Source organism: Episyrphus balteatus, chromosome 1, assembly GCF_945859705.1.
Source record: "Episyrphus balteatus chromosome 1, idEpiBalt1.1, whole genome shotgun sequence".
Lineage (NCBI taxonomy): Eukaryota > Metazoa > Arthropoda > Insecta > Diptera > Syrphidae > Episyrphus > Episyrphus balteatus.
Genome location: NC_079134.1, coordinates 168,264,495 through 168,289,672, shown reverse-complemented (window position 1 = coordinate 168,289,672; position 25,178 = coordinate 168,264,495). Strand labels below are relative to the sequence as shown.

The following is a 25,178-nucleotide window of genomic DNA, read 5'->3' as shown; positions in this document are numbered from 1 at the left end:
GTCTAGTGGCATGGCATGGTAAGGTGCTGGCTTGGTATGCAGAGATACGTGGGATCGATTCCTGGCCAGGCCATGTGATGAAAATAAAAAAAATGAGTTCTTTTTCAATTAAAATAATATTCTCAACAACAACAGAAAAAGCAGTGGAATTTAAAAAAAAGGAAAAGAAACAAAATAGGAAAAAATTAAAATAAATAAAATAATATGTAGAAAATGCAAAACAGAAAAAGTCAAAATAAAATAAAAAAAAAAAATAAATAAAATTCAATTAATTCTTTTTTTTTATGAATAAATTCAACATTTTCTACAACAACTTCTATAAGGCCTTATTACAACATCCTACGCAAGTAATCCGGTTTGTGCATTAGATAAACCCTCTGCAGGAAGACCTCCGTAAGGCCATTTTAAGCTGTTTGTCACAAGCTATTAGCTTGTGGATTACCTGTGAAGGAAAGTCCTATGCGCCAAAATGATTTGCATAAGACCTGTCCTGCGAAACCTGAGCAGTGTAAACCAATTCTTTATAAAGTTTTCAATGGTACCCACTGCAATTGAATGTGCAACTGAATGCAATATTTTGTATTTTATAATTGATATTATATTGAATATTGAAATAGAAAACTAAATCAAGAAGGTACACAACTAAACATGTAAATGTAAAGAACTCCATGCATATTACTCAGCGTTTAAGGTAAATTATATTGTTATTGAATAATGACTGAATGAATAATGAAAAGGTAATAAAAAGTATTACGCTAGTTCTTATGGATGGAAAAACCAATATTCAAGTTTCGTTTATCTATTTTTTCAAACTTTGACAAAGTTAATGCAATTCTTAGATACTTACGAGACAAAAAAATGCCTTGTTGACAAAAAAAAAGTTAAAATGTGAAATTTTATGAAAATGCACATCATTGCCCCTTAATCCGAACTTATCCAAGTATCTACCACACCAAACACCACATTCACACGATGGTGAATAAAAATTTCATTCAATAAAAACACAAAAGAGTCCCTATCAAATACTCTTTAACACACTAAAGAGTAAATTCCACTCAAATCAACCAATCAGAATTCGTAAAATAGTGGCATGACTTTAGTTAAATACCCACAAATTCACTCACCTATCAGTACTGCCAGATAAGAGAGAAATGTCTACCTAAGAAATTCCTACATAAAAACAAATCACCCCATACAATAACATCAGAAAAATTAAAACAAAAATTAATCAGAAAACAACCACAACACGACTAAGTTTCCTATAAATAAATTAAAAAAATTTTCTGTAAACAAATCCGCTTTTCGGGAGAATTTTTTTTGTAATTGTACCTACGTACTTTCACGTGATTGTATGATGCCACCGGCATCGAATTGAAATTCACCATAATAATATTGATAAAAAAAAACACAACAAATAAATTGTTTATATTTACATCTGGCAATACGCACTTTCAAATAAAACCAAACCACCAACTGTCAACGTATGTCATTCAATAACCTACTCTCGGTCGTGGTTGGTGCGCTTTTTTTCTCTCTGTGTTCTTGAATTGAATTATATATTTTTTCTACCCTACATTATTCGAGAAATATCAAAAATTTAATGTTTTTTTTTGATTGTTTGATCTGAAATAATCAATAAAATTCATAAGAAATTAACAAAAAACCAAAATAATTACCCACTACCAAAAAATACAAAAAAAAAATTGTATTTTTGACAATTCACTCAAGTGTTTGTGAAAAATTAAGGCACAGTCAGCAATCAATCTTGTCAGCAAACACAAAATTTTATTTTGTTTTGTTATAAACTAAAAATTCAATCTTTTATTTGATTTTCTGTCTTAATCCAGTTTTTTTGGTTTCCATTTTTTGTATGTGTCTTGTGTGTTCGTCTTCTCGTCAAGTTGTGTGAATATCTACAAAAAAAAAAACCAAAAATTCCTCTCAAGTGACCGTGAATTGTATATTGAGTTGAGTTTCATAGCAAAAGAAACAACACGCGCGCTCAATAAAATTTCTAACAAAAAAAAAAAAAATATTTTTTTTTTTTCAAGTGAATTTGAAAAAAAAAATATCCAAATTGCACAAAGTAATTTATTTACTTCAAAAATAAATAAAAATTCCATCTAAAAGGAATTGAAATCAACAAAAAAAATATCAAAACACACAGGAAAAATGAGTGGATACACGGATTTAGATAAAATCGAAAATAGTCGGTAAGTGAAAGTGAAAAAAAAATTTTTTTTTTCAATTTTTTTTTTTTTTTTCAAATTATTTTTCATGAAAATTAATTATTTCTTTAATTTGTATCTAAAGTCAAAAAAATCACTTGTATAGCGCAACAGAATGTGTCGTTTTAATATCTTTTTATCTTTTATCTCTCTTTGCAAAGTGCAAGTGAAGATGTGATTAATGATTTTTATCTTCTCTCTTCTGTGTTTGTTATTCACTTACTTCATGATACAAAAAAAAAAAAAAAAAAAAAAAAATCGACACGAAAATAGCCACAACCCTGTTTTTTTTTTTTTTTTTTTGTTACCCGCGAGATGATGAGATGAGGGTTTTGATAAAATTTAATTTCTTTGATATTGACCCCAAAAATGAATCCAAAATAATAATAATTGGTGACCTGGCACGTCAACAGTTTATATTTTGTATGTTCAGACAAAAATTTCACACAAAAGTCGGGGAAAATTTGGAACAAATTTGGAATTTTGGATAATTAAACAAAATTTTAAGTAGAAAAATTGAGGTTTAGCTATAATTGTTAGATAATTTGAGAGAGAACAACTCCCATAGATACATTTGATTGCTTGGGAATGAGACGAAGCGAAGAGTTGTTGGCGAATTAAATGAGCTGTTATATTGAATGCCTATGAGATCGTATAGAAGTGTTTATAAATGAGTAAAACAAGCTTGAAAGAATGCAGGTTGTCGGTAGGAAAAAACTAAATAGTTAACTCATGTAGGCATACATTTTGCGGCGTGTTTCTAAAATATAATCTCCATTGGGCGCCATTTAAGAAAACTTAACTTCTTGTCGTAAAATAGCAAACTTACATCTTTAAAATAAAATTTAGCTTAATGAAATTGCTTTTCAGTTAGATTTTTCCTTAACATAATCTTCCTTTAATAGTTCTAAATAAATTTTATATTGAGCGTTGGGCGCCACTTAAGAATTTCCCTAATTTAGTTTTATTTATTATGTGCTCTAATTTTCAGGAAATACTTTGAAAATCTACTGCCTAGGTCAGATTTGAGCTTTAAATAAAATTTCTAGATGTATTTTTTAAGATATCTTCCGCGTTGGGCGCCACTTAAGAAAACTCAATGTTTGAACTTAAAAAAGTAAAGTTGCATCTTGAAATTTAAATCAACCTTAAGGGAATTGTATTTGAATAAGATTATTTTTTAATAGAAACTCCTTTTATATATGTAAATTAGATCTTGAGGAATTGTATACTTAGCGTTGGGCGCCATTTAAGAATTTTCCAAATTCATTTTAATTCATTCTTATTACCACAAACTAAACAAATCTAATGTTAGCCTCAGATTTCAGATTGAAACAGTAAATACGTTTAAGATTTGTATAAATTTGCTCCGCATTGGGCGCCATTTATGTAAATTAAAGAATCTGCATTAAAGTCTAAATTTTTGCAATCAAATTAGACTCTTTAGCATACTTTATTAGAAGAGGTGTTGTATTGCGATTTATGAGAACTATTTTATGAAATAACATTATCAATGAAACCCTAAATGAGGCTCAAATTTGGGCGCCACTTAAAATTTGCTGTTACCTTTGAGATGATATTACTAAAAAAATACTCTTTTTCTTAGAAGGCTAAGGTTGCACGCACGCTTAAATCACAAAAGGTAGTATTTCTTGGAACGCATTTTGTGAAACAAACTTAATCAAACGAAATTTTTGTTAAATAAATGAAATTCAGTGAATTGCTTAACAAATCGTAAAAACCGCAGAATTTGAAAAAAATAAAAAACAGCTGTTTTGTGTTTATTTTCTCTTAAATTTCGGGTAAAATTTGTACACAAATCACAGTACATAATAAGATAATATCTTCTGAAAGATATTATACCTTATTTTGTGTACATTATTATTTTGTGCAACATTAAACCTCGACAGATGATGAGTTTTATTTATTTTTCTTACTGATTTACGAAAAACAAAAAACGATGAAATTTAGAAAAAAATTAAAATAATAATTGTTTATAATATAATTTTTTGTTGTGAATAAATTTTAAAATGAAAACAATTGACACAAAAAAATATTTTTTCTAAAAAAACAAAGCAAATGCGTCACCACTTCCATCAGGCCATTCTATGTTGACATGATCTTTTGGTTTTTTTAAGATTACTGACCCATCGTGTCATTTGTTTTTTTTTTTTTTAATAAACAATTTGGTTTTAAGAAAAACAATCAATATTTTTGTTTTGTTTAAAATTAAATTGGTTTTGCATAACGTTTACATCTTTTCTTATCTTTAACAAACATAATGACAACAATATTTTCTGACGTCATAGAGGTGTTCAATTTTTGCCAATTTTTTTAAAAACTGTGCGTAAATCTAATGAAAAAAAAAATAGTCTAAAAACAATTTTTTTTTTAATATTACACAATCGCATGATGATGATGACGGCAAAGATTGGCAAACCAAAAACCACCACAACATAGCGAAGGTGTATCTTTGTTGAGAGTTTATTATTTTTATAATTTATTTTTTTTTTATTTCTTCTTCTTTTACTCATATCAAAACAAATTGTTCATCATCATTTGTCGGCATGATAGTCGATTGCAAACAATTTTTTTTTTTTCTCATACATACACTTTAATTGACCCTGACGATCGATGATTTATGTATCAGCGTCATAGCAAGTAGATACATTACACCAACTTTTGAGTGCAAGCTCTTACATAAAAAAAGCTTCTTCGAACTAAAAATTGAGTGCAAATGAATTCATATATGTAAATGAAGAAAAAAAAAATGAGCTTGAAAAATCAAAAAAAAATATTTTTCTTATTTGAACAATATTTTTTTTATTTCTTCTCATATATTTCATCTTTTCTCTTTGGCGCAATGATTTATTGTAAAATTCAATAAAGAAAATAAAAAAAAAAAACTAACCAGACGAACACGCAAATACTATTTCAATCATCACACGAAAAATCCAATTTTTTGGGTATTTCTTGGACGTCACCAGAGTTATTTTTGGATTTTTAAGTAAAATAGTGTTTATAGAGTGTAAAGAATGTGTAAGGCATAGTAAATGAAGATATAAAATTCAAAAGATAAGAAATTATTATGTGAACATTTTTTCGCATATAAATCGCTTCAAAAATTAGAACTAATTTTTTATAGAACAAAAGAAGACTTTCCTTAGTCTTCTTGATTTTTTAACTCAAAGTCATGTAGTCTACCTTCTCTACAATATTTGTAGACTATTTTATGAATCAAAAACTTCCAAGTACTTTCTTTCTATTAAGGGTAATACATTTGATTTTAATTTGGTGTTTCACGTTGGGCGCTATTTAAGGGGAAATTTTAATCTAAAGCCTACCTATTGGATAAAATACATAAATTAAGTTCTTATTTCTTGTCCAGAGATCTTGTCAAATATGTTTTCTAAAAAAATATTAAACAAGAATAAAAAAACGATCTTGTGTCTGGCGTTGGGCGCCATTTAAGAGCAAATTTTTATTTCCAACCCATAATGGAGGGAATACATCAACTACCTTGATTTTTTAAAACGATAGATCCCGCCTAGTGTGTTTTTTTTTTAATATTTAACAGGAAAACAAATTATTATATCTATCAGTCCGGCGTTGGGCGCCATTTAAAGTTTTTTTTTTTATACTTCTAGATCAAGTAGTCTACGAAATTTGGATTTATATGTGATTTCAATATTTATAAATGTTGAAGTCTCAAAAAAGAATATTTTTTTTTTTTAAACTTTGATCTTTGTTCGGCGTTGGGCGCCACTTAAAATTTTTTTATAAATTCCGAAAAATCATAAATAATTCTTATAAAATTCTTATAAAGTTGAATCAGGTCTAACAAAATAATCAGTTGCAAAAAAATTTATCTTCAGAGTTGCTTTTACTCAAGCGTATATAAATATTGTATGTTTCGCATTGGGCGCCACTTAGAAAATGATTTAAACCTTATTTAATGTGATAGTTCCACTGACATAATTAAAAGTTAAGACTCCCACAATCAAACAATATTTGTTACACTTGTTTAAGTGTTTGCTGTTGGGCGCCATTTAAGAATTTGCTTAGAATTAATGATTACATTACGTTTAACCATGAATAGTTTTCCTATCATAACTTAAGAACTCATGCGTTGTAACTAAATAAACTATTTGTCACAAGATAACAAAATTTCTAGCAAATTCTAGCTACCTGACAACACAGAACACCAACGTAATCACTTTGTATAGTCTTTCCAAAATCCACCCACTAAACCAATATCAAGTGATTCACTGAAACAACCACCCTCCCCCCAGCTGATTCATAAAATTGTTTTGTTAAAAGTGTTAAGTACACATCAGCTTCAGTAGATATCTATACACTTGAACATTTTCCAATAGATAACTTATAGGCAAAAAATTTCAATGCCAATAGTTCATAGTTCTTAAAATAGCGCATCCATTCTTCTTCAATGGCCATCATTTTTGCTTTACAACAATATCTATACCTACCATGACTTTAAAAACCCTCCATGTCTGATGACTGACGTGTTATTCATAAAGAATAAACTGTCTCCACAATTTCTATAAGAACAATGATGCGACCGGCTCGGTTAACAAACAAACTACACCCCAATTTTTTGTTCTATACAACTTATAGACAAAAAATTATGCCATACTTATCTTCACACCTTTCTCTTCCCTTTTATGTCCACCCTTCTTGCCAGCTGGTTGAAAAAAATGGTGCATAGAAAAGAATGAATGACGTCATGGAAATATCACGCCATGTGCCTTCATTTTACACCGCGCACCGATACAAATTTTTCCTCTTTCTTCCTCAATTTGTAACGGTTATTTGCCACGCGCATGACTCTTTTTCAAGTATACTATCATTTTTTCTCTTTAGATTTTTCTGTACTGTATCTGGTGATTTGAAGAATCTCTCCCGGTAAATCTCTTTGTTTGGTAACTTCATCATCAGCTATCTAATAATGCTCCTTCTTGGATTACCGGTAGTACAGTGTTTCCACTACAATGCGCCTTGGTTTTTTTTTTTTTTTTTTTGTAATTTGATGGACAAAGAGAACGCTCGGGTGGAAGAATTTCAACAAAAATTCAAAAGAAGGTAGAGAAGTGGCATGATGATTCAACTGTGATTGGTTGAAAAAAGTGGCGTGGTTCTTGCATTTCTTCAAACGATTTTGTATGATTTTTTTGCTTTTTCATATTTCGCTTTCGAGTTTCCGTTCTCTGCTTTATGTTTATGGAACTTGCATGCTTTATTGTGTGTATGTTTCGGAAACCAACCATCCATACGAGGTTGATATAGAAAGGTAGTTTGGTTTGATATTGGTAACCCGGTTTTTCTTTTTTTTGCTTGTTTTCTCTCTTCTTTTTTCCTTCTGGAAAGAAAAATAATCGATAAACCGAATATCAGCTGATTTTGTGCTGTGTATATAGGCACTTTTTCTGACGTCTTGTGTTGTACCGGGAGTTGTTAATAAAGTGATTTTACGTCAACGAATTTGTTTGGGTATAGATATCTATCTACCTTGTAAGTTTCTTTTGGAAAAGGCAACCTCGATTAGGTTAAGGGTGAATGTTAATTGCATTTGGATCAACCTTTCTAATGTGTGTTGACATGAGAAGGAATTATCTTAAACTAGTTTTAAGGACTAAAATTCAAGGTGTAGGTAGAAAAACCTAGATTTTGATGGGTAAATGTCATTATTGAATTGGTGTTGGGCGCCACTTAATTAATTTTTTTTTTTCTGAAATCGATTTAAATTTTTGATATTATAATGCTAATCACTCTCCAATAGCCAAATAATATTCAAGGTCTGATAATCTTTTCATAAGAATGCTATTTGAGACAATTTGTGGTAATGAGTTCCATATTGGGCGCCATTTTACCATTAATAATCACTTTATCAATTCTGTAGAGGACTTGAAAATTCTAACTAATTTCTTATATTAATTTTCAAGCAGCCAAATTCAATTTTGGTTTACAAGTTTCATTTACGTTCATTAAAAAAAATATTGAGTTTGGTGTTGGGCGCCATTTTTTTTTTCGAAATGTACAGAACTTGTCTTTTTACTATGAAATTTGTATATTTTGAGCCCTATAAAACAAGTTATATCAATTCCAAGTTGACATTTCTTCAAAATATGAGTTATGGAGTGCATTAATTAGAGCTTGGTGTTGGGCGCCATTTTTTTTTTTTTTCTTTAACGTGCCAAACTTGAATTTGCTTTTAGATTTCTTGCATTCCAGTTATATGGCTCTTTCACAACCATTTTTTTGAGAACTTCCTTAATGGTGTTCCCTGTTGGACGCCACTTAAGAACTTGTTTTATTTTTTTTTAGGCTAAAGAGCTCCAATTTTCTTGTTTTTATGTTCACTATTCGCTTATCTTAGCACTTAAGAAATTCCAAATCAAAAACTCCCTTTAAAGAGCCACATTTTTTAGTAACTTAATTTTGGGTTTGGTGTTGGGCGCCACTTAACTTTTTTAGTAATCCAGCAAATTGTTGCTCGAATTTGTTTTTACTTTTAAGATAGTAAAATCAATTCGAGTTCACAACCTTCCTTCAAAGACAAATAGTTTTGAGGGCACTTTAAATTAAGTTCTCTGTTGGGCGCCAATTAATAATTTTTTTTTCTAATATCTCCAAAACTCGATTTGATTTGCAAAATTTTTTACTTCAATTATAACTAAACAGCTTGAATAAATTCCAGTTTTGTAATTTCCAAATTTTTTGTTTTATCGTTTTCATTCCAAAAATGATCTTGAATAATTATAATTTATGTTTCCGCCTTTAAAATTTATTTTGCATCTAAATTGAAACATGTATGACTTGTTCATTTGACAGAATTAGTCTAAAACGAATACAAAAATTGGCTGTAAAAATAATATCTGTGTGTCTTAATTTCAAGAAGAAACCTCACGTAACAACTATCGAATCATGGTTTTTATCTTCTTATATGCAAATATGTTTTGCATTTTTACTTCTTCTTTTTGCTATATTCCTATTTAAAAATAATTCTTTATGTAAATTTTTTGATTTAATAAAAAAAAAAAAACACCAACCAGAAGTGTTAATTGTGTTTGAAAGAACTCACAAACGTGAAGAAGAAACCTTCAAGCAAAAAAAAAAAAAAAATATGAATCGTATCCCTCAGCGAGTGAACGCATTGTGTTATGGCCCTATCTAGACTAACCAACTCTATTTACTATAAAAAAAAACAACCAATATAGTTTGGCAATTTTACCACATATTTTGAATGCTTTTATTTACTCAATGATTTAAAATAGGGGGGAATTTTTTCGCATTGAAAATTAAAAAAAAAAAAAAAAAAAAACTCAACTTGATGACCATGGTGATTTTTGTGTTTGCAAGATCTTTTGTATCTTTTTTTTTTGTTGTTGTAGATATTATTGATTACCGGCTCTCGCTTACTCTTTCAGGTGCAAAAGAAGTGTCTTAATTTGGTGTATTTTGCTGAAATTTGCGGATAAGTTAAAAAAAAATTATAAATTCAAGGTTAACAAAAAAAAAAAAATATTTTTTTTTTTTGAATTTCATTAAAAATGACAATTTCTAAAGGGAAGTAATGTCTACTTACTCAAATTTCATAGAAAGTCAAGTATTGTACAAGCTTCCTTCATAATTTACTTTTACTTTTTTGTTTTTTTGCTTCTTTTTTTTTTTGTATTCTCCATTCAGTCAATTTAATGAATTTAGAAAGTCTCGTCACCTAAACAGCAAAGCAAAAAAAAAATTGTGTTTATTGTTGTTGTTGTTGAGATTCAAGTTGCTGAAGAAATATCAGCTAACATTTTATATGTTAGGTAACATATTGTCTTGATGCAGAGTCTTTGTCTTGTTGCTTCTTAGTTTTTTTTTTTTTTTATTTTTTTTATTAACCGGTTATATCTTTCTTAGTTGTAAAGTTGGAGATAGTTGGGGTTAATAAAGTTTGACATTCGACAAAAAAAAAATAACAATAAATATATATTTTGAGGTTTTATGCAAAATTATTATTAACCAGACTTTGGAACTCATTTGTGAAAACATTTAATAGGAGAAATTCAACTTTTTTACATTTTTTTTTTTTTTTACTAAAACTACTCAAAATGGCTGAAATTAAGAGTTAAGGTTTAGAAATCACTGGCCAATTTCAACCATATTTTTGCCTAAGGTTGATAAATCTTCAGTACCAATTGATAGCATTAAGTAAGTAAATATCATCAAACCTTGTTGTTTTGTGGTTCAAGTGCCTGTTTCTTCATTAGAGGTTTGGTGTTGGGCGCCAGTCAAAGAATTTTTTAAGCCTTTACAGGTGAAATTATCCATTTCAGTTATAATAAGGCTTAACCATGTTTAAGACAAACATTTTTTGGTCACTTTCAATAAAGTGTTCGGCGTTGGGCGCCATTTTTTTTTTTTTTTTTTTTTTTTTTTGTAAGAAGAGAATTTGAATTTACTTTGTGTAAGACAGCTCAAATCAATTCTGCTTCACATAATGTCAAATACTAATTTTTGAGAAATTTTATAATGTGTCCGGTGTTGGGCGCCACTTAAAAATATTTCTTTTTTTTTTCTTATTTTCACTTATCCAATTGCCAAAGTAAAATCTTCCTTTTAATAAGTCATACTTTTGAGGGTCTTTAAATTGTGATAAGTGTTGGGCGCCATTTAACTATTTTTTTTCCTATTTCATATACATTTTAATTTAGTATTCAAAAAACAAGGCTTTTTCTTATCTCATGTCTTTCAAAATTATGCATTAGAGGTGAGCAATATAAATGTTTCATAAAATCAAAGTTCATTATTTCTTATCATGATTTATTACTTTTTGATAAGATTTAGCAAAAAAATAAAACCGGAATATTATAACTATTTAGTCACCAAGAAATTTGTGACTTTTTCCGATTTATTTTATGTTATGATTTGAAAATCACAAGAACTAGCTACAAGTTTAAGGTATACTAAAATTAGTCACGTTTTTTCTGAAGAATTTCACTTCAGACAATCTTATCAAAAGCCCTTGATAGTCTGTGCACAGCTATTTTTCTTATCAATCAAGCCAAGTGTTTAACTGGTTATTCAATTGATTTTTACCGGCCTTTATGATTACTTGAAATAATTAAAAATTGGAAAAAAATGACACAATTTTTATGACAATCAAGGTCCGAGAGTTTTTTTTTTCTGAATGAGGATTTACTTATCAACTTATCAATTTTTTTCGGAAATTAATTTAGCTAGAAAACTTTAAGCGTAAAGATTATCAGAAACCGATTAATTTTTCTATTTGTCTGTTTGCGAAACAAAAAAATACTATCTATAATGTTGCTTTCCAAAAAAAATTTAAAAAGTACTAAATCGTACTGTATCGTACAGAATAAACCTGCTAAGATTCGTGAATTGATTTATTGAAAATACCAAATAAGATAACTCCTGAGAGACTCTTAAAATCTCCTAATAAGAACCTTTAAAAATCTGTCTTAATCGTACTAAATCAAATTTTGTTATGTACATTTTTCCTTGCACTTTAGTAAGCATGCATGTTAAAGTACTATTAATCAATATCTAGGGACAAGCCTATTATTGTAATTAACAGTAACGAAAAATCAACAAACAAACGTTCAAAGTCTAAAATTTGTTATTCGTTCTACTTTCATTTTATTAACACTCAGGTGAGCAGGTCAAATGTACATAATAAATATTTAAGTACATTCAAGAATTCAGTACAAAACACACAACAAAAATTTCCTATTCATAAAAACACAAAGAAATTTTTGTATTTGACATCAACGTATAACCTGTTATCAAATTCAAATTATAGCAGAAAAATTTCCACCACTTTACTTTCAATTAAATTTATGTACATTAAAAAGTGATGCAAATGATTTTGCCCCTTATTTTTTGAGTACTGACCTTATTTTTTGTTTCTTCTTTTTTTGTATAAATGCCATTTTCAACGTAATTATTTTGGCACAAATTATATCAATTTAAGGAATGCATTTTACACTCTACAAAATTTAGAATTTGTAAAAGTAGACAAAAATAAAAGAAAGACATTTGTAATGAGAATGCGCTCACAGACATCACCCGATTTTCTGCGTCTAATATTGGCTTTAAGCCAATATCTTTTGCAAAAAGGCTATTTAAAGTGATTGAATTTTGTCTTGCTTTTTTTTGTGAAAGAATTAGTCCATTTACTACAAGAAAGGGTCGTTGATCTATATAAAAATTTGGCGCCCAATAAATGTCTAGGAAGTGTAAAAAAATATATATATTTTTTGGCTTCAACTAATAAATTTTATATGATACATTGAAATGGGTAAAAGAAAAAGTGATGCAAGTCGGAAATAATATTGTGTCGTACACACACACAATAAAAATGAGGTGACTTCTCTCTGGGAAATGAGACACTTTTTTATATATTGTCTTACTTACTTATTTGAGTTAGCAGAAACGGAAATGGATCAGAGATTGAGACGTAGTAAATTTTGATCTATTTTTAGATTACTATAGAGTACAATTGACGTCTTAATTTGCTAATTAGAATTTGTGTGTTTTGGTGACATTTAGATTTGTGAAAATTCTATGTCTTTTTATACATTTTGAAACACTCAATTGTAGTTGATTCTATGAGTTTACAATTATTTATTTTGGTCATGTTTAAAAAAAAAAGACAGATGTTAAATTTGCTTTTTGGAAACAGCGATGACAAGTAAATCAAATAACAGGAATTAGATAACATCGAACTAGTAACAATGCAAAACATAGAATCGAATAGAAAGTTCATAGAAAGAAAAATTTCAAGTAACCAGCATAAAAATTAAGGTAGAAAAGGAAAATTTAGTAAAATATAGAAAATTAATTTTTAAAAACATAGAATATAGAATGTAGAATTGGGGCTGTAGAACGTGAATTATGTAAATTGGGGGAAAGTAGTAGATGCTTGGAATATAGAGGAAATAAAAAGTGAGAATAACGTAGAACATATAATTTAGAATGTAGAATGGGTGACACATTCTAAATTAAATAGAAAAAACGCAAAAATGGTAGAATTACAACGTAGAACATAGAATATTAGAAATTGAGGAAATAAGGTTGTACAACGCAAATTATATACTATACACAAAAAACTAAAATTAGAATGTACAATAACATAGAAAGCCAATATAAAAATGTAGAAAAACATAGAATAATAGTAATGTAAAGATCTAAAGGAAAAATATGGATGGTTACAGGCTAAAAGTAAAAGCTGAATCTAAAGAAATAAAAAAAATAGATAGAAAGTTAAAAAAAACATAGAAAGTTAAAGAACGGTGCATAGGAAAGAAAATGTAATATAAAGTCAAATGAATTATTGTTTTTTAGTTTCAGTTGAAAACTGGTTATATTATAAAGTGCAAGTGAACTGCAGTTTTTTTTCCATTCGCTGGAAACTTTTTTTTTTCTCTAATTTGCATTTCTAACACCACTTATAGAAACTTCTAGTAAAAATTTCAATCAATAAAAAAATCTCCACCTATTATAAATTTTCATTCAAGAATTCAATCTGATGTAAGAATGTCTGAAGGTTACAACATACATTGTAACTTATTACCGCCACTTAACTTTTTTTTTCTTCTCTTCTTATTCTTCTATTGATTTCAGATGATTATATTACTATTTAACATTAATTATATATCTCAATAAATTATTGCAAAATAATTGTTAACCAGTTTTTTTTTTGTTTTAACAATGTGCGATCATACGATAACGACATGACGTAGGTACTTACATTTTGTTTTTTTTTTTTGCAACAAAGTCAATGATACCAAGTTTTTTTTTTTCATCTTTCTTGTAACATACCTAATAATTAACACAATTTATGAACTTTTTCCAAAGGTTGATTTGTTAAATAATTATAAAATTGAGAAAAAAGTTAAAAACTTTTAATATCATGTTTTGAAGGGCAATGACTGATCTTTAATTCTATAATGTCAGGAAAGTTTGCAAAATCTATGAGAAATTTTCACCCTGAACTCTATCAATATTTACTCCACGGGGTAGACAAGATTTTATATTTACTTGTCTGGAAAAAAATGAAAAAAAAAAACTAAACATGCAAATATTTACATTTAAATTTTTAAAACACATTTCATTTCACTTCATTTTATAATAGTTGTCTTATCTTGAAGAAAAAAAAACTCTTGTCTGTCATTTAAACCAATTTAAAGCAGAATAAAGCTGTTTTCGATCTTAAAATAGTATCAATTCAGAAATTTTTCAGGTGGTCGCTGGGTAGAAATAGAAGATAGTCTGATGTCTGTAGTTATAATTGTTTTTTAGTTATATCATTGTTTGACACTGAAATAAAATATTTAAACAAAAAACTATACATAATTTAAACAAAATGAAAAAAAAAAAAAATACAAACAATCAATAAAGTAAAACAAAAATGTTTGACCTTCTTGGAAGTAGGCCATTCAGCATGACGTTCACAAAGGTTCCGCCACGCAATCTATATAAAAGATGAAAAACTCAAAATCAATATGAGCTATAGCTTTTGAGCTAAATTTAGGTTTCAAGTTAATTTTTTTTTTCTGTAAAGGTATTTTTTTGGGAGTGGATTTGGCAATTTCGAAGGTAGAGGGCGCTGTCATTTCCTAGTTTTATAAATGTTTTTAAATGTAGTATATTCTGTTATTCCTCCCGTGTTTCAGAAATTCTTATAAATTATTTAAGTATTTTTATTTTTCTAAAAATTAACAATACTCTAAATATAACTGGCAGCACTGGTGGCCTATTTCAGTTCAGTGAAAAAGTACCTAAGCTTTTCAAATTTCGTGTGAATTATTTCTTTCTTCCTTACTATTATTATTTTTTATTTGTGTAAGTGATTGTGTAATTAAAGAAAGGTGAAACTGTGGAAGAAAATTCATAATTACCTAAAACTACCTTTTGACTACTATTTCAGTGCAGTCGCTTCAGTTTTGTTCATGTTTTTTATTTATTGAAAGTATTTTTTCGATTTTTTAAATCCGGTCCTGTTCTTGAGTAAACACTCGTAGGTACTCAAATTTCCGAAGGCACGAACTTTCCCATCAAAAATGTATTTATGAATCGAATTGAATAAAAAAACCTACGTCACGTGCTCACTTAATGGAATCGATCCGATCTGATATGTATAGTTTCACTTTGATGTAAAATAAAACCCCTAGTACAAGTGAAAGATATAAAAACTAATTTAATGATCAATTCCGACCACTGACAATGACATCAGGTGATTATTAATATAATTTTTTTTTAATTACAAGTTTTTTCAATTTTATTTACTTAAAAATTATACCCACACGCAATTTTGAAACAAAAGCGTGCGTCTCTGTTTGAATTGGTTCATGTATCTTGTATTTTTTTGTGTTTTGGGTTTAAAAAAAAAATCTATTTTTAATTCAATATACAAACAAAAAAAATATTCTAGGACAGTTTTTTTTTTTCTTTATGTTTTGTTTAATTTATTGAAAATACTTTCTCACATGAGAGTGTGTGATAGCATCAGTAAATCACGCAAAGGGCGCGTGAAAGTGCAAAAGTGTTGCCGTATTTTGTTTTATGGTTTATTTTTTTTGTTAATGTCTGAGAGAAGACTGATGTTTTTAATGCGTTAATAATAAAGAAGAAGAGATCAAAGAATCACGTGTTGTCAGAATAAAATTAATTATTTTTATTCTTTATTTCGTGATGTTTTTTTTTATTTAGGTATATTGACACGCGTGTTAGGTTAAATGTCACTTAAAATTAATGATTATTTTCATAAGAAAAGAACAATAAAATATAAAGTGATGCTGAGTACTCAAGATGATTCAATATTTTAAGTGGATTTCATCAACAACAATTATTCTGAACACGAGACAATTAGTACCAACAAATTTTTGTATGTCCATAAAAGTTCCATATTTAGAATGACAATAAACAGTTATGAAAAAAAAATACGTTCCACAACTTTTTTTTTTTACTTAGTAATGAAATGCTTTTAAATTTGGAATGTGGAACGTGCTAATTTTTTCCTCCACAATTTTTTCCAAGATCCACATTTTCCTGCGAAAAGTTTTTAATATATAAAAATCCTTCTTTTGCAAAACTAACAAGGCATCAAATGTTGTATATTTTTACAAAAAACAATTCCTTTTTTTTTTCTAAGAAATTTTGTGGAACGTATTTATTTTTTAGGTTCCACATGACTTTTCTTCTATAATATTTGTTTTAATTCGAGAACCCATATTTTATTCATAGCATTAATACTTTCATTTCACGTTTATTTACTTCTCGTGCAACAAAAGCAATGAATACATTCCACATTTCTTAAGAAAGCGTGTGTTTGATTTGTTTAAATTGTCTACACTGGAAAATCTCAGAAAACATGTGCCAAATTATTTGTTTGATTCCATTGTTCTTCACATTGAGGGCTCTTATTTGAAGAAAGCGTTGCAATTCATAGGAAATTAATAGGTTCCACAATTCGTTATACCAGAGTATCGATTTGAATTTACAAAGAAGGCATTAATTTAACAAGTTGATAAGTTCCACAACCATTTTCGTTTAAAAAAAGCTAATACTTTCAACTATTTTTGAGTTTATTCATGACTATGATAATTAAGGAAGCCATGTGCTATCCAATGTGGAATTTGCTCCTCATTTTTTCAACCGCAAAATTATTAAACCCCAATTTGTACCCGACTAATGCTAAAGTTTCGTGCAAATAATAATAATTCTTGTCAGTCTTTTTATTGTAACTTTTGACTCACAAAAAAAAAGAGGTGTGATTTGCGTCACATCCCGTCTGTGGCAACACGTTGTTGTTAGCTTGATGATTTAAGCACACGCATGTATAGTCGAAAATTCTTACAAAAAATGATATAACTTTCAGCTTTCTATGAATGGCCGCTCCTTCACACTTTATTAACAAAAAAAAAAAAAGAAAAAAAAAAAAGCAAACCGATATGGAACTAATTTTAGAATGTTCACAAAGTCACACTGACTGTTGCTTGGGAGGTTCATTTGTCCAGTTTTTTTATTTTTTATTTAATTTCTTATTTTTTTTGGTCGTGTGCCGCCATAATCAAACAAAAAAAACTTCTATTAATTTGAATTTCTAATAAGACAATCAGAAATAAATTAGCAACAAAATAAAATAAAAAACCTTTAACCGATAGACTCGAAGACGACTATAACTTCCCGTTTCTAAAAGGCTCTTTTTTTCTATTATAAAATCAGGAACAGTATTTATTTAAAGTTTAAGTTGTTTTGGGGGTCAACAAGACTGGTTTTGGTTTTTTGAAAAAAGAATGATGTGCTAAAGTTCTTTGTTTGCCAAAGTGATTTATGATTTATTAGAATTATATTCTTTTTTTGTTTAACTATTTAAAAACTCATTTAATTTTATAACTAATTCGTTATTTTTTTGTATTTTTATTTTAGAAGCTGCCTTCGACGTATTGCCCGCCATGATGAGCAACAATTTTCAAAAGACAGTATTGTTAATGTGATGGAGAAGTTTGTTAAAACTGTAAATCAAATGGATGAGACAATTTTGGTGCCATGCAGGCTCATGGATAGACAGGTAAAGAATAGATTCAAACTTGTTTTTTAAAATTCAATTAAAAATGTTTTAAGATTATTTTGTTTTAATTTCTAAAGTCAAAGTCTAATTCTAAAAAAAAAAACCATAAACGGGTTCAAATTTGAATAAAAAAGAAATAAAAATGTCTTCGATTTATTAACATATTTTTAATGTTATATCCAGCAACTTTATTCATTCATAAGTTTTAGATATTTTTAAAAATCTTTAAAATTAGGTACCTACAGTTTCCAAAAGCTTTAGAAACATCATTATCTTATGATGAAATTGATTCAATTCAAATAAACTTTTACCTGTGTTTCAACTCAATGAATTATAGGACAAGTCATCACAGGACAGCTCATCATAAGACAATTCAACTCAGAAGAAAAATTTCACCAAAAAGTGTCCCTTGATAAAAGAATGGCATAAAAAAAATGAACACAAATAAATTTGTTCGATTCGAAGCATGAGAAGACTTTTCTCATGATGGACTGCTCGTGATGAGTTGTTTTGTGATGATATGTGTTGAGGTCGATTGATCAATTTAACCCATTATGAAACCATTAATTTGGAGTCAATTCAAAACCAATTAGCAATTTTTTTAAGATATTTCCATGAAAAAATGACCTGCTTAAGGTTTTCCATTTGTGTATTGGCCTTCAGTTCCATTTTTTTGTACTCAGAAATTGATCAAAAATACATAATTTAAGTCAAAAAGCCTCCAAAAATCAGCGTGACAAAAAAAATGTGTTTCAAAAAATTATTGGAATGACATATTTCTACAACATTATCACAATTTTGTATAAATTTTGGTGATTGGTTAACTTTTGAAAAAAATTTGCTGTTTTTGAGTACATAGCAGCCAATATGAACTCTAAAACCATCATCAAATTGAGTTTACTGCTATTTTGATTCACGTTTTTCGGTGGGTAGACATTAATTAGCATTAAGTTTTTAAGTTTATTTTAATTCAATTGAGGTTTTTATTTTCTCTTAATTGGTTGGAAATGGAAGTTAAAATTCTTTAACGACCTCAACGGTACTAATATGGAATTATACTTAATTCCAATAATTTAGTGTTCTAATTTCCAAAAGAAGAAGTCTTTTAGTCCAAAGTTCTATATTAAGCTTTCAAAGTCATTAAATATCTTTCCAAAGTTCGATACCACCTAAAATTTATTTTTAATTGATTACCTAGTTACTTTTAATGAATAATTTTTAATGACAAATCAATTTTTGGCAAATAATGATCAATTTATGTTTGATAACATTTTGGAACGACTTTTCGATTTCAAAGGTCAGAAAATATAACAAAGCGTCAGCACATGTTAATAAAGCTATAAAACTGCAAATTCATAACAGGGTGTTTTTTTTAAACCGATTTTATAGAAAGTTAAAGCAAATGAGTCTAACGGGATATATTACAGACATGCCGAAGTGTGTGTTTGATGTATTTCCTGCTCTTGAACTGAAATCCGTTGCCCAATTTTTGCTAACATTTGTTGTTTAAAAGATATTTAAATTCAAAGTTTAAAAAAAAACGCAATTTTTTTTTTTTTTTTCACTATACCAACAAATTTAAAGTGTGCGTTTTATGTATTTCCTGATGCTGAACTCAAATTTATTGCCCGTTTAGTTCTATGACTTACAGTTCAAGAGATATTACAATCTAAAATTATTAAAAAACCCAACAAAAATGATTTTTTCTTACCACCATATAAAAAAATTACTCTCTTTTACTTCTTATTCTTATACCATTTTTCTTTTCTTCTATTTTCCAGGTTGGCGACTCAACAGATATTGTCCAAGCACCATCAAAAAATTCCACCTCAAATCAACTCACATTAAATAATACATTCGATTGCAATGGCAAAGCGCACAAAAAACGTTCCAAGAATATCCATGAGTTCCTCAATTCAGCTGAATTATTTAACTTGTACACTACCTTAAATTCACTGAAAAATGATTTACTCTGGAATCGTACCGATGATAATGAAGAAGATGAAGGTATCAATCGATCAGAAGAAAATTCCATCAATAATGAATTGAGTAGTAATTCTGGATCAACAAATTCATTATCATCACCAGCTTCATCAACATCGTCATCAAGTAATACATCAACAACAATTAAAGGGCATGTACGTCGGCCGTCAACAGCTTCAATGACCTCAACGACATCTGTGAGCAATTTGAGTGATTCAGAAAGTGAAATCTCAAATGAAAATGATTCCGGTGTTGAATCGGAGGGTAATTGTGGAAATAGTCAGAAGGGTGTTTCATCAAAAACTGCCAGTACTGATAAAGCTACCGAATTGGCAAGGCAATGTAGAAGACATTTGGCTGGGCTATACCATTGTCTGGAACAAATGACAGAAGCTTCAAACTACCTGACGGCTAGATACCAAAATGATATTGGACCCGTTTAAAAATATATAAATAAAAATATTTTAAAAATAACCAAAATGGAGTCAACTAGCATAAATATTTTTGTCTAATTACAAAAAAAAAGACAACAAAATTAAAGAAAGAAACAAAAAAATTGGAAAATAATATGAAAACACAGGTTAAAAACGCTGTGTTTTGAAATATTTCATATTTCAAAAACATTAAAAAAATATATAAATATGAATTAAGAGTGAGAGACCAATACTATCTCTCTTTCTCTCTCTCGCTCTTCTGCCAAATATTATTCTTCTGTTTCTCTTATTCGCTATTGTCCTCTCTCTCGTTCTCTTTTGAGATTTTCTTTCTCTTTCTAACCGATACAAATTTTTTTTTGTAAAAAAAAAAAAACAAATACTAGAGCCACATTTACCTACACAGCTATGACAGATAAAGATAAATCTCTAAAAAGTAAAAAAAAATTGTTTAGATTCTTTGCACAAAAAAAGATTAAACAAAATAATTAAAAAAAAAAAAGAATAAAAGAATCTTATAGTAAACTTATGGTTGGGGAATGTTTTAAGTGAAATATTATTTTTTGGGTGATTTTCTCTTTCAATCGTGAGTGAAGAAAAAGACTGAATGCGTTTGTTTATAATTTTAATGCTTAGAATAGAAAATAAATAAATAAAAAAATATTTTAATTTTAATAAATTAAATAGTTTTTTATTTGTTTAAACCGAATAATTAATTCTGTGTGCGGATAATTTTTATTGATTTATATTTTATTTTTTTATATTTGGGTAAAGGGTGGCTCTGGGAAATTATATATAAACATAGCATTCCTATCTCACATTGTGAGATTATGATTTAATAAATAAAAAAAAAATTAATTAAATCGGCAAAATTCTTACCAAAAAAATCTAAAAGAAGAAAAGAAATTCTCTTAAGGGTTGATAAAGGGGGTGGTTATATTAAATATGGCGAAGTAAAATAACAAAAAACATAAAATTAAAATGTAAAAACAAATATTGTGATTGCTGTTAATTTAAAATATAAATTAAAATTAATTAAAAATTAAACACACACACACTTTAACATTTTGTTTAAATGTTTAATCGATAGTTTTTAGTTTTATATTTAGTTTAAAAAACAAAAAAATTAAAAAAAAAAATGTTTAATTATTTCTTGGAAAAAGGCGTGTGATGGTGATTTTTTTTTTTACAAATATTGTGCATTACTTGTTTATTTGATTTAAATTTTAAACAAGAAGAGAGAGAAATCAAATTTCTTTCTCTTCTTGTAAAGTTTTCTCATAAATAATTCAAATTCAAAATTAATATATGGAAATTCATCTTGTATCACATCAAATCAAAACTAAAATGTACCTATTACTACTTTTCAACATTTTGTATAAATATTTTTGTTTGGAATCAAGCCGGGTAAGAGAGAAAGATATACATTTAAACACCAATTTAAAAAAAGACATCTTTTCTCTCTTAGAGATAAAAAAAAATAAAAATTGTATATTTTTGATTTAATTAAAACAGTTAAATACAAATAAATATGAAAATAAAAGATATATTTTGTACACCAAACCAACAAAACTTTTATGTATAGTAAAACAAGTAAAAAATATAATTTTTAAAACTTACATAATATGTAAGTTAATAGCAAAAAGAAAACATTAAATTAAAACCAACCAAAACAGTTAAAAATAGTTAAACAAGAAATTTAGAAATGAACAAATTAACACTGAAAAAAGAAACACACAAATTGTTAAAATCAAAAAAACATTGTAAAAAAAAAACATAGGTTACGAGTATATTAAAAAAGAAAATCGATATAATAAATATTAAGAAAAATTAATTAAAAAAATACATAAAAATGTCTTTTCTTTTTCTTTGGAAAATTTTTGGATTCACAGTGGTGCCGACAAGGAACAAAGTATCAGATACTGTTTTACATGAGATCTATAAACTTCTTATAAGCGCAAAAATTCATTTTTTTTTTTTATTAAATAACATCAAAAGACAACAAACTATCTTGAGCTCAGTTAATTTGGACTTTTAAGGTCAGAAATTGCGATTGCGAATGATGCCGAACTAAAAATAAAAATGACAAACTTGATTTTTGTGGAAATTTTTTTTTTTATATATTTCTTTTTCAAAGCTGAAGCGAAAAGAAAAACAAATAAAGCGAAAATGCTTACAAAATAAATCATCTTCATTTAGTCAAACTCAAATGAAATAATAAAAAAGAAAATAATTTTCTATAAAAAAAAAATTACAATAACTAAAAACTACTACGACAATAAAATGTGACCAATACGAGGAAATGATTGAAAACTCTACAAATAAATGAGTACAGATAAGAATTTCGTTTGTCAAAAGTGCGTGCTGTGAAACGAAAGCATGAACATGTTCATATATGATAATTTTGATTTCGCTTCAGCAGCATGCTAAGATTTATAGTACAGGTAAAATAGGCATTAAAAAAAAGATTGTTACACTAATGAAACTTGGCAAAAAGTTTGATTTTGGGATAAGAAACAAGGATGAAAAAAAGTCTATAAGAAAAAATTGGATGGAAGGGTGTTTTTCCGAGGACAAGAGGGAGGGGGTGAAGGTCAAATATTGTTTGTGGAATATCGTCATATGACACATGTTTTTAAGATGTTTTTTGATGCTGATTCTTATGACATAAAAATAAAGTCAATACGATTGCTCTAAGAAAAGTTATTGTCGATTAAAAACAAGAGTGCTTGTTTTCTGATTTCAACAGGTAAATAATAGCAAAACCTATATGAAAAACAAGATACATTGATGAAATTCGGGATGATAGTTTAAGATTAAGTAGGCACAAAGGATTCATAAAATTTCTAAAAATATTTTTGGTGAAAGGGTGTTTTTTTTGCTATGTTGAGTAATGTTTGAGAGAGGTATCGTAACTTCTGACATACATTTTATTAATTTTTTAAACTTGGTGAAAAAATTTCGTCTCCTATAAGAGTTGAGAATCTAAAAAGTCTACAAAATTATCTTGAGTGAAATTGTGTATTTTATTTAAGATGTGATGAAATTAGGAATTAGTACCTACCACAAAAACTGGGACAAGAGTGTTACACAAAAGAAAATCGGTACATAGGTACTTATGTATGGTTCATTTATAAGAGACACCAAGAATGTAAGCAGTTTTTATAAGTATTTTAGGTGAAAGGGTGTTTTTTTTTTTGGAAACAAGGAAAATCCGCGATAAGTCCGATAAAATCAATGGTATAAAAGTTACCCTCACGAAATGTATTAAAAATGTTGTTTTTTTTAGGGAATTAAGAATTAAATAAATCTATAAATTTTTTTCATGTGAAAGGGTGTTTTTTTAGGTCTAGATAAAATATGAGTAGGTATATTTAAAAAAGTGTGTAAGAGTAATACTAGTGGATGGTACCCTATTGAAATTCAGCAATTAAGTATGTTACTTTTGAGATAAAGAACAAAAATCTAAAGTTTCTATACGAATATCATGGTTAAAAGGGTGTTATTTGAGTGAAAACAAAAATAATGGGTCACTCTAATGAAATTTGGTAAAAACTTTGAAATGGACATAGAAAGCAAGTATAAAAAAAATTAGGTGAAAGGGTGTTTTTTTCGAAGAGACAGTAAATCTGTAATTGGTCTCAAAAAGCCATTGTTTCATTCACGTAGGTTATGGCACCATGAATGATTATTTCCATAAATATAAGTACCTACATAATTTTAACAAAAAAACAGACTTCTTCCTCATGGATGGATGGATGGAGCCAGAACTAAACCAAATAGAAATTGGATCACACTCCAATTTCTCAAATACCTTATACGAAAGAAATTATATTGGTAATGAAGTTTCAACAACATTTGCCAGATTTTTGTCCAAACTCAAAGCGAAAAAATTTCTGTTTTCTTGGAAACGGGTTCAAGTTTAGGTTTATTATTTATGACTTTCTATATGCTCATATATTCCAAAAAGCTTTCTTTTACATTTCTCCAAAACTCTTCGTTATGTACAACTATTTTTTGGTAATCTTTTCATTCAGAATTCCATTTCAGTACCCATGTACATAATCGAGTTTTTTTTGGTTTCAGCAGCCAATTAAAACTACAAGTAATGTAAATTGCTTAATCGCAAATTAAACTTCACCTAAAGAGATAGTTTTCTTAAGACCTACCTCAATATTTTTTACTGGCAACATTTAAAACAAAACCATTAAACAAAAAATCTATTTGCTCTTCCTGGTTCCACTGCCTGATATTTTTTTTTTTGTTTGCTAATCAAATAGTTACTCTGTATCAATAACAACATAACCCAACCAATTTAAACTCTATTGAGATAGGCTTAGATAGATACTTGATGCAAGACCCAATCTAACGAAACATTTTTTTTCTATTTTTTTCTACAAAACTCACCTGCTTGTCTTGTTCACTGAACCAAACATCACCAACAACAACAACAACTTACCTACAAATCCATCGAATTTCACCTTTGGACTTAGAGCAGTCATATATAGCATAAAAGCAGCCACACAAAATACATAGCTTTTGTATTTATTATGAAGAAAAAAAAAATGCAATCACAGCTGCGTCCTTCTGCACCCCACCCTGTGTTGTTCTACTACTACCTTCATCCATCCAAGTACAGTGGGGCCGCCATAAGTAGGTCATCAGCAACAGAAAACAAACTTAGTCAGCAGTTTTCTTGTCTCTGAATGGCACGAATTGGCCGCTGGCTCCCCTCTTCCTAATAGTTAAAGAGGGGGAAAGAGGATTTTTTAACAGCAAATACAACCAAATAGTAGGTATCTAAGCTTTTTTCCACCTCTCTTAGAGCCAATGGAAAATATATAAAATGACGCATTAATGTGTCTTCATGGAACAAATTTTGAGCGACGATTTTTCATGTTTCTGTTTTCTTTATTTTTTTGTTTGTCTTTTTTA

The 25,178-nt window shown here is 28.2% G+C and overlaps 1 protein-coding gene across 1 annotated transcript; it reads left to right on the top strand.

Moving 5' to 3' along the window:
* Positions 1-1,441: 1,441 nt before the first annotated feature.
* On the top strand, positions 1,442-21,137 carry LOC129907509 (metabotropic glutamate receptor-like protein P). The gene is made up of 3 exons (XM_055983787.1): positions 1,442-2,213; positions 17,685-17,826; positions 19,608-21,137. The coding sequence occupies exons 1-3, from the start codon at positions 2,173-2,175 to the stop codon at positions 20,250-20,252; spliced, it is 828 nt and encodes a 275-aa protein (XP_055839762.1). The 5' UTR covers positions 1,442-2,172; the 3' UTR covers positions 20,253-21,137.
* Positions 21,138-25,178: the final 4,041 nt, after the last annotated feature.

Bases quoted from the DNA above. Each gene is read 5' to 3' on its own strand.
- LOC129907509 (XM_055983787.1), top strand. From the start codon at position 2,173: ATGAGTGGATACACGGATTTAGATAAAATCGAAAATAGTCG. The intron at 2,214-17,684 runs GTAAGTGAAAGT...TTTTTATTTTAG, and splicing joins GATAAAATCGAAAATAGTCG to AAGCTGCCTTCGACGTATTG. The intron at 17,827-19,607 runs GTAAAGAATAGA...TCTATTTTCCAG, and splicing joins GCAGGCTCATGGATAGACAG to GTTGGCGACTCAACAGATAT.